We start from the raw sequence: 15121 nt of genomic DNA, 5'->3' as shown, positions 1-15121 counted from the left end.
TGCCCAGATATGGACTCACACTTCCAGCTTCTTTTTGGACATCACGGCCAGAGTGTGCCACAGGCGACTCAAACCCCACATGACAGTGAGGGAACTTGGGGTTTTTCTCCCTAAAGCTGCTTCTCCTTTTATCCTCACGATTTCTGCTGATGACCCCACCATGTAGATGATCCCTCCCCATCACTCAAAGGTGACATCTTTACATCTTTCACTCCTTCTTCTGCATCATTTCTCAGGTCCAAGTGAAACAGATAAATCCTGCTAGGTCTCTATTATACCCTTTCTGCTCCCCTTGCTACTACAGAACCCCTTCCTTCTGGGAATATGCTCAGATTAACGGAGCATCCTATTAAGTGGTATTCTCAATGTATTTTGTAGGGGTTTTATTTGGAAAGTGTTACGTCAAAACAAAATGTTTTGACTAAGTAAACCTATCATGCAGTAATATGTTATAATTATTTGTGTTAATGGCTTTTCTCCCTAATGGACGGTGAGATCCACAATAAAGGAAAATGAGACTTAACAATTCTTTTTATAAGCTCCCAGTGCCTGACATAGGCTGAGCATACAATAGAAGTTTGTCCAGTGAATGACTAAATGAAACAGCCTCAAATTATGCTATTGATGCTTTAAATTACAGGATCCTTGATTTAGAGCTAAAAGGGACCTTTGAAGGTCATTAAGACCAACCTGATAATTTTACAACAGAAAGAACTGAGTCCCAGAGTGCCACTGAGGTCCTCATCAGCCCACTCTCCACAAGCTGCCAAGCTGATATCCTAGAACAAAGGTCTAACACCATGCCACTTCTCTGTTCAAGTGTACAATTGGAAATGATTGTGATGTAAAAGTTTAAGATAGCAATAAAACTCATTTAAAAAGTAAAGAAGCGGGGGCAGCTAGGTGGCGCAGTGGATAAAGCACCGGCCTTGGATTCAGGAGGACCTGAGTTCAAATCCAGTCTCAGACACTTGACACTTACTAACTGTGTGGCCCTGGGCAAGTCACTTAACCCTCTCTGGCCCACCCTCCCAAATAAAGTAAAGAGGTGCAGCCTTTAGACAGGGGCAGAGTCTGTCCTTAACTTCACAAGTCAGCCCCAGTATCACTGACAAATTTTGAAGTCCCCATCTCCCCTCCCAATCCTACTGATGCTTCTAGCACCAAACCTTGTTCAAACTGTGGTATAGGAGGTAGATAGCAATGATACCAAATGGCTAAGCAAACCCACTGGTGCCAAAATGCCCAGCTCCCTATTAAATTCTTCATTAGACAGACAGAATCTTTCCTCAAACTTGCAAAGCAGATGTCATACGCCTGATGTTTTAACACATAGCTCTCCAGGTGCTCATTTAAAAATAATACACACATATTTCTTTTATTCTCCTTGGGAGGTCAGAAAATTATAGTCTGGGTCCTTTTCATAAAACCGCATCAACATTAGGCCATAAAAATCAGACCACCTACCATTATTCTTCTGCCAGTTAGCACTGCAGTAGTTCCGGACTGGTTACTGTTTTGATTACTAAGTCTGGTTTCCAAAGGCGTTATAAGAGGCTGGGACTCATATCCAGCTGAAATCCATCAGCCAAAATGACAGGCTTCATCCTAAAACATGGGTTAGATTGCCAAATCCAATTGGACAATTTTCTCCTAAGTAGGAGACCTATTTGTGAAGAGCATACCTTCCGCTATCTCTTCCTGTACTCTTTCAACAAAACGGAAATAATTTAAAATTCACACATTTTATAACATCACAGATTAGGAGTTAGAAGGGACCTTAGAGGCATTCTACCCCAATCCTCTCATTTTCAGATGAGGAAACTGAGGCTGAAGTTACTAGCCCAAGATATTACAAGTAATAAGCATTAGAGATGAGATCTGAACGGGGGACCTCTGACTGCTAAGACATCCTCTGTCCACTTCACGACCTTGTCTCTAAGATATGTACACAACAGACACACACGCAGGGACCCCAAAGTCTGGATTTGTGAGGACAAACCATGTATTCAGATATCCCCAATGCATCCCTTTCTCTATAAATCATTTGCAAACTTCATACTACCAGAAAAATACCCTAGTCAAGCCCCTAAGACTACACCAGCAGTCTCTCCTCAGTGTGCTCCTGCTAAACACCTTGGCCTCCACCCTGGATGTACATCTCTCACTTTGTTGACTCTACTGACATGCTGTGGCAACAGGTTATAATGTCATGGGAGGCAGCACAGTAAAAGGGCATGAGAGATGCAGTCAGCAGAGACTGGGGTTCCAATCCCACCATCTAATCTTTATTAACTGTGGGACCACGGACCAAGCCATGACACTTCTCAAAGGCATCTGTACTTATATTTATGATGGAGTACCCACCTCCCAGGCTTGTTATTAAGATCAAATGAGGCATATCTGAAGGGTTTAGCTGTGCCTCTAAAGTTGTAAAACTGGTAATTTAATAAAGATACAAGAATTTATATATTGAAATAACCATTATCTTTCCAAATGTTTATCCCAGGAGGATACATGCTCAGTTCAATGGAGCTATTACCTCTAACATTCTAGAATACCTTTTGAGGAATTAATTACCTTTAGAACAAGACACAGTGTGATGCAGATCTAAGCTTGGAGTCAGGAGGCCTGTTTTCAAGGACCAGCTTTGCAATTTATTACCCTGTATGATCCTGGGTAAGGCTCTTACTTGCTCTGCCCTTCCATTTTTGCATCTATAAGATGGGAATACCATTACTCATATTACCTATTGCTCAAAGTCCCTTTGAGAAAACTGCTTTCCAAATGGCAAAACACTCTATAAAGGTTCTTTTACAGATGTTTTAAAAATATGGCACATCTTTCTGAATACTACCAAGCTCCACACGGTATTGTCCTTGCTGACATCAGTAAGAGCTCCTCTCTAATGTCATCAAGTGGATTCTTCCTTAGGGGAGCAACCTCTTTTAGATAGAGGAAGGTATGTATAGTGGTATTGGGGAGGTAAGGAGAGGACAAGCAAAGGTGAAAATATGGAGCCAAGGCAGACACAGGGGTCTATTTGTGGGAGGCTTATGCTTCCCTGTTCATCAGGTATTTAACTTCTAAATCCTGGGAATATGAAGGGTTGGGAGGAAATATTGGGAAGAGGGTAGATATGGTAGACATTGCCCTTATAAGCATTATAGGATCATAGATTTAGAGTGGGAAGGACTGGATAGGTCATCTAGTTGAACTCTCTCATTTTACAGATAAGGTAACTGAGGCCTTCACCCAAAGTCCCCAAGTGATAGAGTTTTATCTAAGTGATAGATTTTAAACCATGGTCCCCAAAACTAATGTCAATCCTCTTTTTCCTGAACCAGGAATATTTAGTTTCATTTCCTTGTAAAGGCCTATTTAAAACTTTTAGAGTCTAAATTGTGATTATCCAGAAATGTATTATTTGCAACATTATTCTGGTAGAATCAAATGACCTTCATTTTTTTCCTTAATCTTTTCTAATGTCTTATTTTCTCAGAAACAATGAACTATATCAGAGTATGCTGGCAATTCTTCATCTTTGGGGTATGTTTTATTATTATGATTATGATTATTATCATTTTTGGTGAGGCATTTGGGGTTAAGCGACTTGTCCAGGGTCACACAGCTAGTAAGTGTCAAGTTTCTAAGGCCAGATTTGAACTCAGGTACTCCTGAATCCAAGGCCTGTGCTTTATCCACTGCACCACCTAGCTGCCCCTGTGTTTAATTATTGTAGATAGTTAGGAGTTATATGGAACCATCTATCTATCATTCAATCAATTAAAAGCATTTATTAAGTACTTGTAAAGCATTGTGCTAAGAGTTGAGGATACACACACACACACACACTCCCCGCAGGGTACAGTTACAGTCATAACAGAGTATAGGATAGGAATAAAATGGGGCCTTGCAAAAAGTTTGTTGGGGAGGAGCAGCTAGGTGGCACAGCACCCGCCCTGGAGTCAGGAGGACCTGAGTTCAAATCCAGATTCAGACACTTGACACTTACTATCTGTGTGACCCCGGGCAAGTCACTTAACTCCAATTGACTTATTAATAAAAGGTTTGTTGGGTCCCTGGATTTTGAATTTTATGCTTTTACTTCAAAAATTAATACACTTTGGGGGCAGCTAGGTGGCTCAGAGGATAAAGCACCGGCCTTGGATTCAGGAGGACCTGAGTTCAAATCTGGCCTCAGACACTTGATACTTACTAGCTGGGTGACCCTGGGCAAGTCACTTAAGTCTCATTGCCCCACAAAAAAAAATTAATACACTTTGTATTGAAGCCAGGTGGAGAACTTCAAGCAGGGCGCCTAAAAATGGACTCTACATTCCTTGCGGGCTGGGACAAAATCTTATTTAAACTGTATATACATCCTAGTGATAAGTAGAGAGCTCGACACAAAGCAGGTTCTTAATAAATGAGCTTGTTGAACTGGAATGAATTTAGACATGGCTCCAAGGCCATGTGGCCTTGCCATATGATTAACAAACAAGAATATTGCAGACAGATCCTATCTGGCACAATTTAGCACTGAATCTCATCCTTGGATGACAATAAGTGGAAAAATCTGAACCTTCCATTGGTCAGAGAGGCTGAGAGCTGATTGCTATCAGGGAGAGGATACAGGAAACATGGTGACATGGGAGGAACGTTCTTGGGGTCCTCAAACAGAAGATTCTGCTATGAAAACTGTAAACAACACCACTGCCATCAATAAATAATAACTGATGAAATTAAAGTGCTCAAGGAGTGAAATTGGGGGTTGGGGGTAAGAGTGTTGGGATGGTAAAGAGGAGGGGGAGGTTATATTAATCCAGAAACAAACAAACAAAAAAATGGAATGATCTTCAGAAACGTGGCTGTCATTCTCCCCCAACCCTGCCTTCCACATTGTCTAACCTTCTATAAGTACTCCTGACGAAAGCCCCCCTCCTCCCAAAAGGAAAAAAAAAAACTTTTATCATATGTTCCAAAATAAAGCAATGGCCTCTAAATTATTCAAACAAAATCTCAAAGAGGAAAAACTCCAAAGAGCTTAGGAGGAGAAAATACACAGTTGAGTAGATGCCAAGGATAAAACTGATTTAAGACCTCTTACGTTGTCAAAAACTTTGCTCAGTCAACAACATACTTGCTCAGAGTTTGTGGTGAAAAGTTTCCAGTTCTGCCTCTACCAGACATTCAGACAGTGAGTTATTTTGTCTTGTAGGAAAATCACTATCCAAGCATGTTTAGACACTATGGGACGAATATGTAAACTGGGGGAGAAATTTCTTCTCCCTTCCCACATTTTCAGCCAGGCAAAAATCTCTACATAATTAAACAAAAATCACTGCTGTCAGACACAAAGAGCGAACCAAACTAACCAGCAGATCCTGCCAATCCTTACTCTATATGTCCTGTATTTGTTTCTTCCTTTCCATTTCCATTACCATCACCATCATCCTACTCTAGGCCCTGGCTACTTCTTACCCTAACAATCAAATTAGCCTGCTTAAATGGTTTGTCTAACTTTACATTCTTTTGTTGCTGTTGTTTTTGGGAGGCAATCAAGGTTAAGTGACTTGCCCAGAGTCACACAGCTAGTAAGTGTTTAAGGCCAGATTTGAACTAAGGCTCTCCTGACTCGGGCTGATGATCTATCCACTGTGCCACCTACCTGCCCCTAACTTCACATTCTTTTGACACTGCATCCAGTCTAATAATAATCCATCCTGCATACTATTAGTGCATTAATCTTTTAAAATCCCCATTTTGAGTATTATTTCCTATTAAATATGCAATTCAATTCAATGAAAATATTAATATATGCAAGGGAATTAAGTTAGGCAACAAAGATGCAAATGTGGAAAAGAATACAGAACCTGCCCTCGAGGAGCTTACAATCTAATAACAGGAGATATAACAAATACACTAAAATTAGTAGGATGTAAGATTGAATTTGAGAGGAATAAAGGAGAAGTCTAGAAAAAAGTGCTTACATCTTGGGGGGTGGAAGGAAATTCTTGAGGTTTCATGGAGATGTTGGCACCTGAGTTGAACTGTAAAGGAAGAGAAGGATTTCAAGGATATAATGTATTACAGGCATAGGAGAGAACATGTATAACTTCATGCAGGTAGGCAAGTGCAGGTTGGGACTAGAAGTATGGACTAGCTGGAATATTGAGTGCATAAAGGGAAGTTTTGTGACATCTAGGCGGAAAACATTAGCAAGAAAAAGATTATGGCAGCCAAGCTATAAAGTTTGTATTTTATTCTAAAAGTCATAAGTAATAATACTCCTACTATTCTATAAGTAATAGGAACATTAAATGTTTAAATAGGGGAATGGTCAGATCTGTGCATAATAGAAAAATTATTTTGGTAGCTGTATGGAAAAATGAATTAGAGAATAGAAAGTCTAGAGGAAGAGGAAACAAAATAGCTCATGAGAGATACTGAAGATCTAAACCTAGATGGTATAACTCTGTGTGTGTGTGTGTGTGTGTGTGTGTGTGTGTTGGGGGGGCAGGATGGATGTGAGACATGGTTTGGAATCTGAACTGAGAGGACTCTGCAAATGAATAGATAAGCATGTGTTGGGGTGGTGCTGGGGGAGACAAGAGAGTTCAGAGTGACACCAAGAAAATCATGTTCTAGCACCAAGATGAGAAAGAAAAGAGGTGTCACACTGGAGCAGAAAAAAATGATAGAGAAGGGATGATGGCAAGATAGGACAGAGTCAAAAGGGAGAAGGTTTTCAATGCCAGACAAATGAATCTGTTATTTTATGACAACGCCTAGCACATAGTAGGTACTTTTGAATGACTGACTTAAAAAATCTATTAATACGGGAGAATTTCACTAAGCAAATATACAAATTATAGGGCACTATGGATGAAAGACTAAGCAATGCTTTTCCTTTTACTAGAGATGAAATGCCTTCATCATGAGCAGAAAGTAGCTGGAGATCAGAGAATAATTTTTTTAATCAACCAAACCAATTTTTTCCAACACAGCAGCAGGTAGCATGTGCTATAGGCATGTGTTGTACAATGCTAGTTGAGATGTATACTTACAAAGTACAGATCTCCATCAAAATATGCCTGAGAAGCTGATTCTAGTGACTGGGACATACTGTGCTGTTTCAAGTTATGTCTAACACAGAGCCTTCTTCAGACAGCACATACACAGGTCTGTGAGCGTACGGTATATCAAGATGCATATAAACATGCACATGATGTTCACGGCATAATTCTGGAAATTAGGCTAGTAAACAGGATTTACTGAATAACTAGACTACTTCCTTGAAGACTGGAATACACTATTAAGGGTAAAGTAGGGTATATGTAGCCTCGCAGTTTTAATTTAATTAAAACGCTGAGCACATTCACAGGAATTACCACCTGTATGGTATATACAATGAAAAGACACAATCCAATATCAATGTTAAATGAAAATGCCTCATTTCCTATGCTGGATTTAGTCTAAATTAAAAAGCAAATCAGATTCCTCAGGGAAAAAAACCCCACAAGGCAACAATAAGCTTGTTTTAATTTGGAATCAGAATTGAAGTACATATTCTACCAAAGGCATATTCTGCATGTTACATCTTAGAAGATTAAAAAAACAACACAATTTCAGAGTGTTTGCCAGCTTAGATTTTCAAATGAAAGGACATTATCAATGTAGTCTGGGAAGATATCAATCTATAGGACTCCTCTCCCCAAACTGCAAAACACAAAAGAAAGTTAGGAAATCAAGCTGCCTGGGCCAGTAATATAGTCAGTCTCTCTAAGCTCAAGTGGGCCCACCCTGCTTCTTGGTACTGCTGTTATTTACTTTTGGGGGGAGTGGGGGGCAATGAGGGTTAAGTGACATGCTCAGTCACACAGCTAGTAAGTTTCAAGTGTCTGAGGCCAAATTTGAACTCAGGTCTTCCTGAATCCAGGCCCTGTGCTTTCTCCACTGTGCCACCTAGCTGCCCCCTGTTATTTATTTTTGATTTCTTATTGCATTCCCCACTATGTTTATTCAAAACCTTTCCCATTCTCCTTCAGCTCCCAACTACACTTCCATGCTACTTTTATATTGAGACAATCCACACTAATTCAATATGAGTTTTTTCAATTTCCCTCCTCATATCAGGGACTGTGGCTTTTTCATCTTTGCTTCCCTTAGGGCCTAAACAGTATTTTGAAATTAGAAGGCATTCAGTAATTAACTAAAGAAATAAATAGATTACAACCATACTTATGCCTATTAATGCTAAACGACTGTCTGATAATTAAACTGCATTCCCTACTTGGGGCTAATAGCAGGTAGGTGATTTTATAATCAAATTCTTGTTCTGGAAGACCAGTTATAAAAGGAAGTCTTCCATGAAAACAAGACTGTCTTGAGGAAGACGCAAGTATTATGGTCTCCGGGGGACCATACAGTAATTCAAGTCACAAGTTTTAGCATAAGAGGGAAAGGGAGAATTCAAAGTATTCTTTTGGGGCAAAGAATTATCTAAGAGAGTGAAGAGGAGCTTGCCTCTGTCAGTTTACCTATCCATTACATGCTATAATAATGGTTTATTATCTTAAGGATTAATAGGTCCTGTTTCCTAGTAGAGGGATGTAAACCCAATATTATTTTTTTTAAACCATAAAATTATTTTGTTTTTTTCCAGTTACATGTAAAGATTATTTTCAACAGTTTTCCTATGATTTTTAGTTCCAATTTTTCTCCCTCCCTCCCTTCTCTCCCCCCTTCCCAAGACAGAAAGCAATCTGATATATAAACCCAGTATTATAATCCTCATATTTGGTAAGAGATGAGTGAGAAGGATTTAACTTGAGTCTCCCTTCTGTTCATGAGAACCAAATCGGGTTTACAGCTATGAGTGGTGAAAAATAAGGAAGACATTCTATTTAAATTGCTATTTTAAAAATTGTCTCCCTTCTTACAGAGTTCATTATTAAAGATATCAAAATGAAAATGGGATCATCATTTCTCAATAGCATAATTAAGTTACTCTTGTACAAACAACAACATGGTCTTCACATAGCTTCAGTATGGGGAAAGTTCTATTAGCCAGATTAATAAGCACTACTGATGACTTGGCAATGTGGCTTGTTTGTAGAATAGAGACTGAAATATCAGGAATTCCTCGTGGGAAGTTTTTTTAGAGCAAGTCTGAGAATCAAGGTCATGATATGATATCCCAATACAAATCATCATGTTGAGAGACTCTCTGAGATTCATTAACCCAAGGATAGGACTCTTTCAAAAGACATAGGCTAGACAAAATAATAGGTAATGGATGGGAATCTTCTGCCTCTGAGAAGGATTTTAAAAATAAAGAGTCAAGGTTTCCTTCTCTCTCAAGGGCATTTACTATTATTTTCCATTTAAATGGTATGAGACTTAGGGACAGATAGATGGTGCAGTGGATAGAGCACCAGCCCTGGAGTCAGGAGGACCTGAGTTCAAATCCAGCCTCAGACACTTAACACTAGCTGTGTGACCCTGGGCAAGTCACTTAACCCCCATTGCCCTGCCCAAAAAATAAATAAATAAATAAATAAATGGTATGAGACTTAAGGGTTGAGTCAGCATTTTCATGATTTCCCTCAGAAGACTTGGGTCCAATCTAATAAATGACCCCACCTCCCCTTCACAACATATTTTGAATTCTCTTATCAGCTGTGTCTATTCATTTAGTCCCACTCCCCCAATTGACATTCACTTCCCATTCCTGTTACACATTTCTCACAGCAAGCTCAACTTTAAGCAGCATTGTTATATTGATGACTCCTCTGCATCTGAATGATTGATCTAATTGTTTCAATTATATAAATTAAGAAAAAATGAAATAGGGCAGCTAGGTGGAGCAGTGGATAGAGCACCAGCCCTGGATTCAGGAGTACCTGAGTTAAAATCCAACCTCAGACACTTGACACTTACTAGCTGTGTGACCCTGGGCAAGTCACTTAACCCCCAATGCCCTGCAAAAAAACAAACAAAGAAAGAAAGAAAGAAAGAAAGAAAGAAAGAAAGAAAGAAAGAAAGAAAGAAAGAAGAAAGAAAGAGGCAAAGGTTAGGAAGCTGCAATATCAAGAGAAGCAGAACATCTTCTAAGAATTCACAGCAAGTTCCTGGCAGCAGCAACCCCAGGCTGAAGGACTAGGTTGTGAAATTGGGAATTGTATTGTTCAGCGTTCATAGTTACTATATTCCTGTCATTAAGACTCATGGAGAGATGATGAATAAAACTTTTGGGTTTCCTCCTGCTCAACTGAAATATGTAACATCATTTCTGCCATGAGCAGGAAAGGAGCCAAGTTTTACACATTAACCTGAAATCAGACAACAGTTAACAAGTACTAATTAAATAGTATGGACTAGGACTTGTGTTAAGAGATGGGGTTGCAAAGACAGACAAAACCAGTCTCTGCCTTCAAAGAGCTAACATTCTAATGGGGGAGACAACATACAAATAACTGTACATACAAGGTAAAGCGCATAGCAAATGAAAGAAAATGTCAGAGTGAAGGCACCAACACTGCAGTGATGGAAGGTCCGGAAAGGAGTCCTGCAGAAACTGGAATGGGAGCTGAATACTGAAGAAATCCAAGAAAGTCTGGAGGTGGAGGTAAAGAGGGAGAGCATTCTGGATGTTGGGAACATCCCCAATTATAAGAATAAGGCATAGAAAAGGGATATAGGTTTTACAGCCACCAATCCTTTCTAAACCCCACCAGTATCAAAGGTATTTGGGGGAGAGAGAGGAAGAGAAAGAGAGACAGAGAGAAAGAGAGACAGACAGACAGAGAGACAGAGGGAGAGAGAGAGAGAGAAAGAGAGAAAGCCACTTACTCTAAAAATCCAGGTTTATGTTTATGTTCTACATGAGGTCCAAACTGTATCTGGGCTTGAAATCCACCGAACTCACAAGCTTTCTCAAAGGAGACTGGATGGGAACCATTCAGGATATCATCTCGAGCCTGCAAGACAAGAGTCAGAAATGTCAGCATTTTGCAAACTCCTCCAGACTATATCAATACCAATTATTATCATTCATTTCATTATCACACAGGATTTCTGCCTTGAGTGGTAAGTGAAGCATTTCAATGACCTCGGGTTCTACCATTTTTTCCTCTTTAGATTTTTTTTTAAGTCCTCCATTTCAGCTCTTATTTCATCTAATCTGAGCTAAAGTATGAAGGTATTTCTTACAATTCCCTGCACTGGTCTGAAATATGACTTAGGAGTTTAGGATACCACTGATAAAAAACAATATGATGCTCCCAACTATTGCTGGTAAACTCAATTTTCAATTTTGTTATGATATAGAACTGGTATGTAATGAAAACACTGATATAATTGGCCCATTTAATGCACATTCATGGTTTGTTTACTCCAGTGATCAGCACCATCTTCACTGAAGCATTTTTATAAGGTAGGGTATTGACATTCCTCATTTGTTCTGATGTATCTGACCACCTTTAGGCAGAACATTAAGGAATAGTCTTTGGTCTTCTAAGTCAATCTGCCCATCCCAACAGTTCCTAGTAGGAAGGGTCAACCTACAACTTTAACTCTGTAGCAGTTGTATCATGGTGCTCTGGGTGCTATCCTATGTCAGAACCCAATTCCTCAGTATTTCATTCAAGGTTATTATTCATATTATTATCTCTGCCTTATTCTATCTACTCTCCTTGATAATAGTAGTAATTATAATGGAGACAGTTAGAGCACTTGGCCTGGAGTCAGAAAGACCTGTGTTCAAATCCAGACTTAGACACTTATTAGCTATGTGATCCTGGGCAAGTCACTTAACCTTTGTTTGCCTAAATCAACTGGAGAAGGAAATGTCAAACCACTCCAGTGTCTTTGCCAAGAAAACTCCTTTGACAGCATTAGTGTGCTATGATTCACAGGTCATGAAGAATCAGACACAACTGAAGAACAACAATAGTAATTCTAATAGATAGCATTTATATAGCACTTTAAGGTCTTCAAAGCACTTAAATATTATCTCATTTTATCCTCACAACAAATCTGAGAGGTAGATGCTATTATCCCCATCTTACAGATGGGACACAAAAGGGTTAGGTGACCTGCCTAGGGTCATGTTGATAGTAAGTGCCTGAGTCTGAATTTGAATTCAAGACTTCCTGATACTCTGTGCACTGTCCCACCTAACAGAAAATGTCTATGGACAAGTTATAATCCTACTATTATTCTTTTATATTTAGCATGCTGTTATTGATAAAGTGATTTTTTTATTGGTTAAGAGTATTGAAATATAAATTCAGCTTCAGGAGATTTATTGGAATTATCTCAAGGACAACTCTTGTAGACATTTATCTCATCCTGTTCCTGTGTAGTTTTAATGTCTTCCACTAGGACTCAATGCTTTCAAGACTTTTCATTCCATGTGGTTTGATATGTGTTAAGGTGGCAGCTACTCAAAGTCATACTTAAATTTTTTATGGATCATTGTTAGGATTAGGTGATTATGGGTAACACTTTCATCTTATAATGATGCTCCAGTTCCAGGATAGTTGGGTTTTTTTTAATTCTAAAAGAAAATATTTTGGTGTATTTGTAGTATGAGGACTTGTTATCTGTAAGTTTACAAAGGATAGAAAGCTTCTGATATATAACTCTAGCCAACTGACTAAGTATCTGGTAGATTTTTTTTTAATTACAGGGAAGTGTCACATAATTTCCATCATTTCATGGCATAATTTGAATTAATCAACAAACAGAAGCCTCTTATAAGAATCTTTCTAGAATATCCACCTGCAATGATCTGATATGGCAGCATTATCATAAATTGTTGTGTCTGTAGCAAATCCATATGACTCAGCTATTTGTTATAAATTTCATTGTGGATGTTGTTCACTGAGTTCATGTGCATGTTACCCATGGAGTGCATTTTGTTTCTGCTCTTAGATTTTAGATGGATTTAGGCTCTATTTGGAGATAAACACTTCAGATTACATGGAATAAATCTCATAGGATATATGTCTATTACCCACTTCTGCTATTTCTTTGTGAAGCAATAAGCCTTTGTTCCAAAAGAATTTTAGTAAAGTTTTAACCTTTTTATCGTGTGCTCTGAGAACTTCTATCATTTAGTCTTCCTCCTTTTTGGCAAGGAACTATTTATCTTTTTATACCTGCCTTGAGCTGATGAGCCTTTTATTTTGGGTTAAGTTTTGATTTTGGGATCCTAGTCAGACTCTTATCAATCAGCTTTCTCCTGACAGTCTCGTGCCTGATGAAGAACAATTATTATTATTATTAACCTACTAACAGATTCCTCTGTTGACATAATTAATGTGTTTTATTACTAAAGTAAGCTCCACTTTGGGAAGAACAATAAAATCTCAACAGTATCACCAACAAAATGCTGAGTTAAAGTTATCACTATTGACTTTAGTTAAGCAAAATTTTAAGTAAAGGTAAAGATAAACATTCTCCCAAAATGGCAAAGGTCTAAAAGCTTAAGAAGGGAGAAGTAGCAGCTATTTCAAAATAAAAGATTTGCTGACAATATAAGAAGACAAAGTTGACCTTGAAAATTAATAGAAAAACAGCAGAGTGTTTGCCAAATTATCAAGTTCAGAAAGGTGTATCATAGAAATAAAGGTGTTTAGCTATCTTTGACTCACATAATTAAGAGCAAGAAAGGATATCAAATGTCAGTCAGGGAACAGCTAAGTGGCACAGTGGATCAAGAACCAGCCCTGGATTCAGGAGGACCTGAGTTCAAATTTGGCCTCAGACACTTGACACTTACTAGCTGTGTGACCCTGGACAAGTCACTTAACCCTCATTGCCCCATTAAAAAAAATGTCAGGGCAGCTAGGTGGCACAGTGGTTAGAGCACCGGCCCTGGATTCAGGAGGACCTGAGTTCAAATTCGGCCTCAGACACTTAACACTTACTAGCAGTGTAACCCTGGGCAAGTCACTTAACCCCAATTGCCTCACTAAAAAAAAAAAATGTCAGTCAGGCCATTGCTATCATTTCATAGATAAGAAAATTGAGTCTCAGAGAAATAGACTGACTCGTACATAGTTACACATGTAGTAACGAACAGATTTAAGAGTCAAATCTCTGTTCTCTGATTGGAAATACAAGGTTCTTTCTGTTGTATCACTTTATTCCCTCATTCACTTAAGTTCCTTTCAATATGACAAGGGAAAAAGCTGAGGAAAAATCAGAGAGTGAGGGAGTAACTGCAAAATCAGTGTGATGCTGTGGGGAAAAGATATTCCACCTTCATTAACAGAGGAACTCAGAGAATAAAATATAGCCTGTCCTATAGATCAGATTAACATTTTCTATAAACTAAATGCACTTATAAATTGAAAGCATCAACGTTCATAGGAAATGGCATGCAAACTGACCCCCCTCCCTTTTCCTCATTTTCCATTCACTGTCTCTCTTGCCCCATTGATCTCCAATTCTCCAGTCCTTAATTTGTTGTTTCCTCTTCACTAGCTAAGTAATCCAGGGCTAACTTTGCTTGTGCATTTTTGGTAATTGTCTCTCTAAGCATGATTACTTTAACAAGTATCTCAATTGGCCTGTTCATGTTTTACATTCCTAGAATTAATGTCTAGAGTTCTTTACAGGTCAACATTTAGTCCAGGTCCCTTCCAGATCAATGTTTCGTCTAGGAAAGAATCTCAAGTGCAGCAGAACTGCCCTGTTTTCCATTAGATGGCTCCCCATGATTACATGGACCAAAAAAAGGTCCAGGGCTGGACCTTCCTCATGCACCATGGGTAGTGTAGCAAGGCTTTTAATTATGCAACTCAACTAACAAAGAGGCCAACCCCCATTCCTTGTGTCACCCCTGCCATTGGCTTCCCAATGATTGCTTAACCTGAGTTTGAAGGTTAACCATACCTGAACATAAAGCAAATTCAGCTGTACAGGATCTCTTGAATCTACATTCTGGTCTGAATAAAAGAATTTCCGTCTAAGCAGCAATGTTTCATTTTCATCGACTCCTTGTTCTCTGAAGGTTCGACTATGATCTAGCCAATTTACTGGAATGCAATGAGACTTGTATTAGTGAAGGTGTTTATATCTCTTAATTAAAAGAATATGACAAAAA

General features: G+C 38.8%; 1 protein-coding gene across 3 annotated transcripts in view; it reads right to left on the bottom strand.

The window, feature by feature from the left end:
* Positions 1-15121, bottom strand: part of TLN2 (talin 2) — a 604144-nt gene that overhangs the window by 233063 nt on the left and 355960 nt on the right. For all 3 annotated transcript variants that reach the window (XM_043982393.1, XM_043982391.1, XM_043982392.1), the window contains exons 8-9: positions 14911-15053; positions 10858-10985 (exon numbers count right to left, since the gene is read on the bottom strand). In XM_043982393.1, the coding sequence (XP_043838328.1) occupies positions 10858-10985; positions 14911-15053 (271 nt within the window). The remainder of the gene's footprint in view (positions 1-10857; positions 10986-14910; positions 15054-15121) is intronic.

This window comes from Dromiciops gliroides, chromosome 2, assembly GCF_019393635.1.
Source record: "Dromiciops gliroides isolate mDroGli1 chromosome 2, mDroGli1.pri, whole genome shotgun sequence".
Lineage (NCBI taxonomy): Eukaryota > Metazoa > Chordata > Mammalia > Microbiotheria > Microbiotheriidae > Dromiciops > Dromiciops gliroides.
Note: the sequence above shows the minus strand (reverse complement) of the source record. Positions and strands in the feature narration are given on the sequence as shown.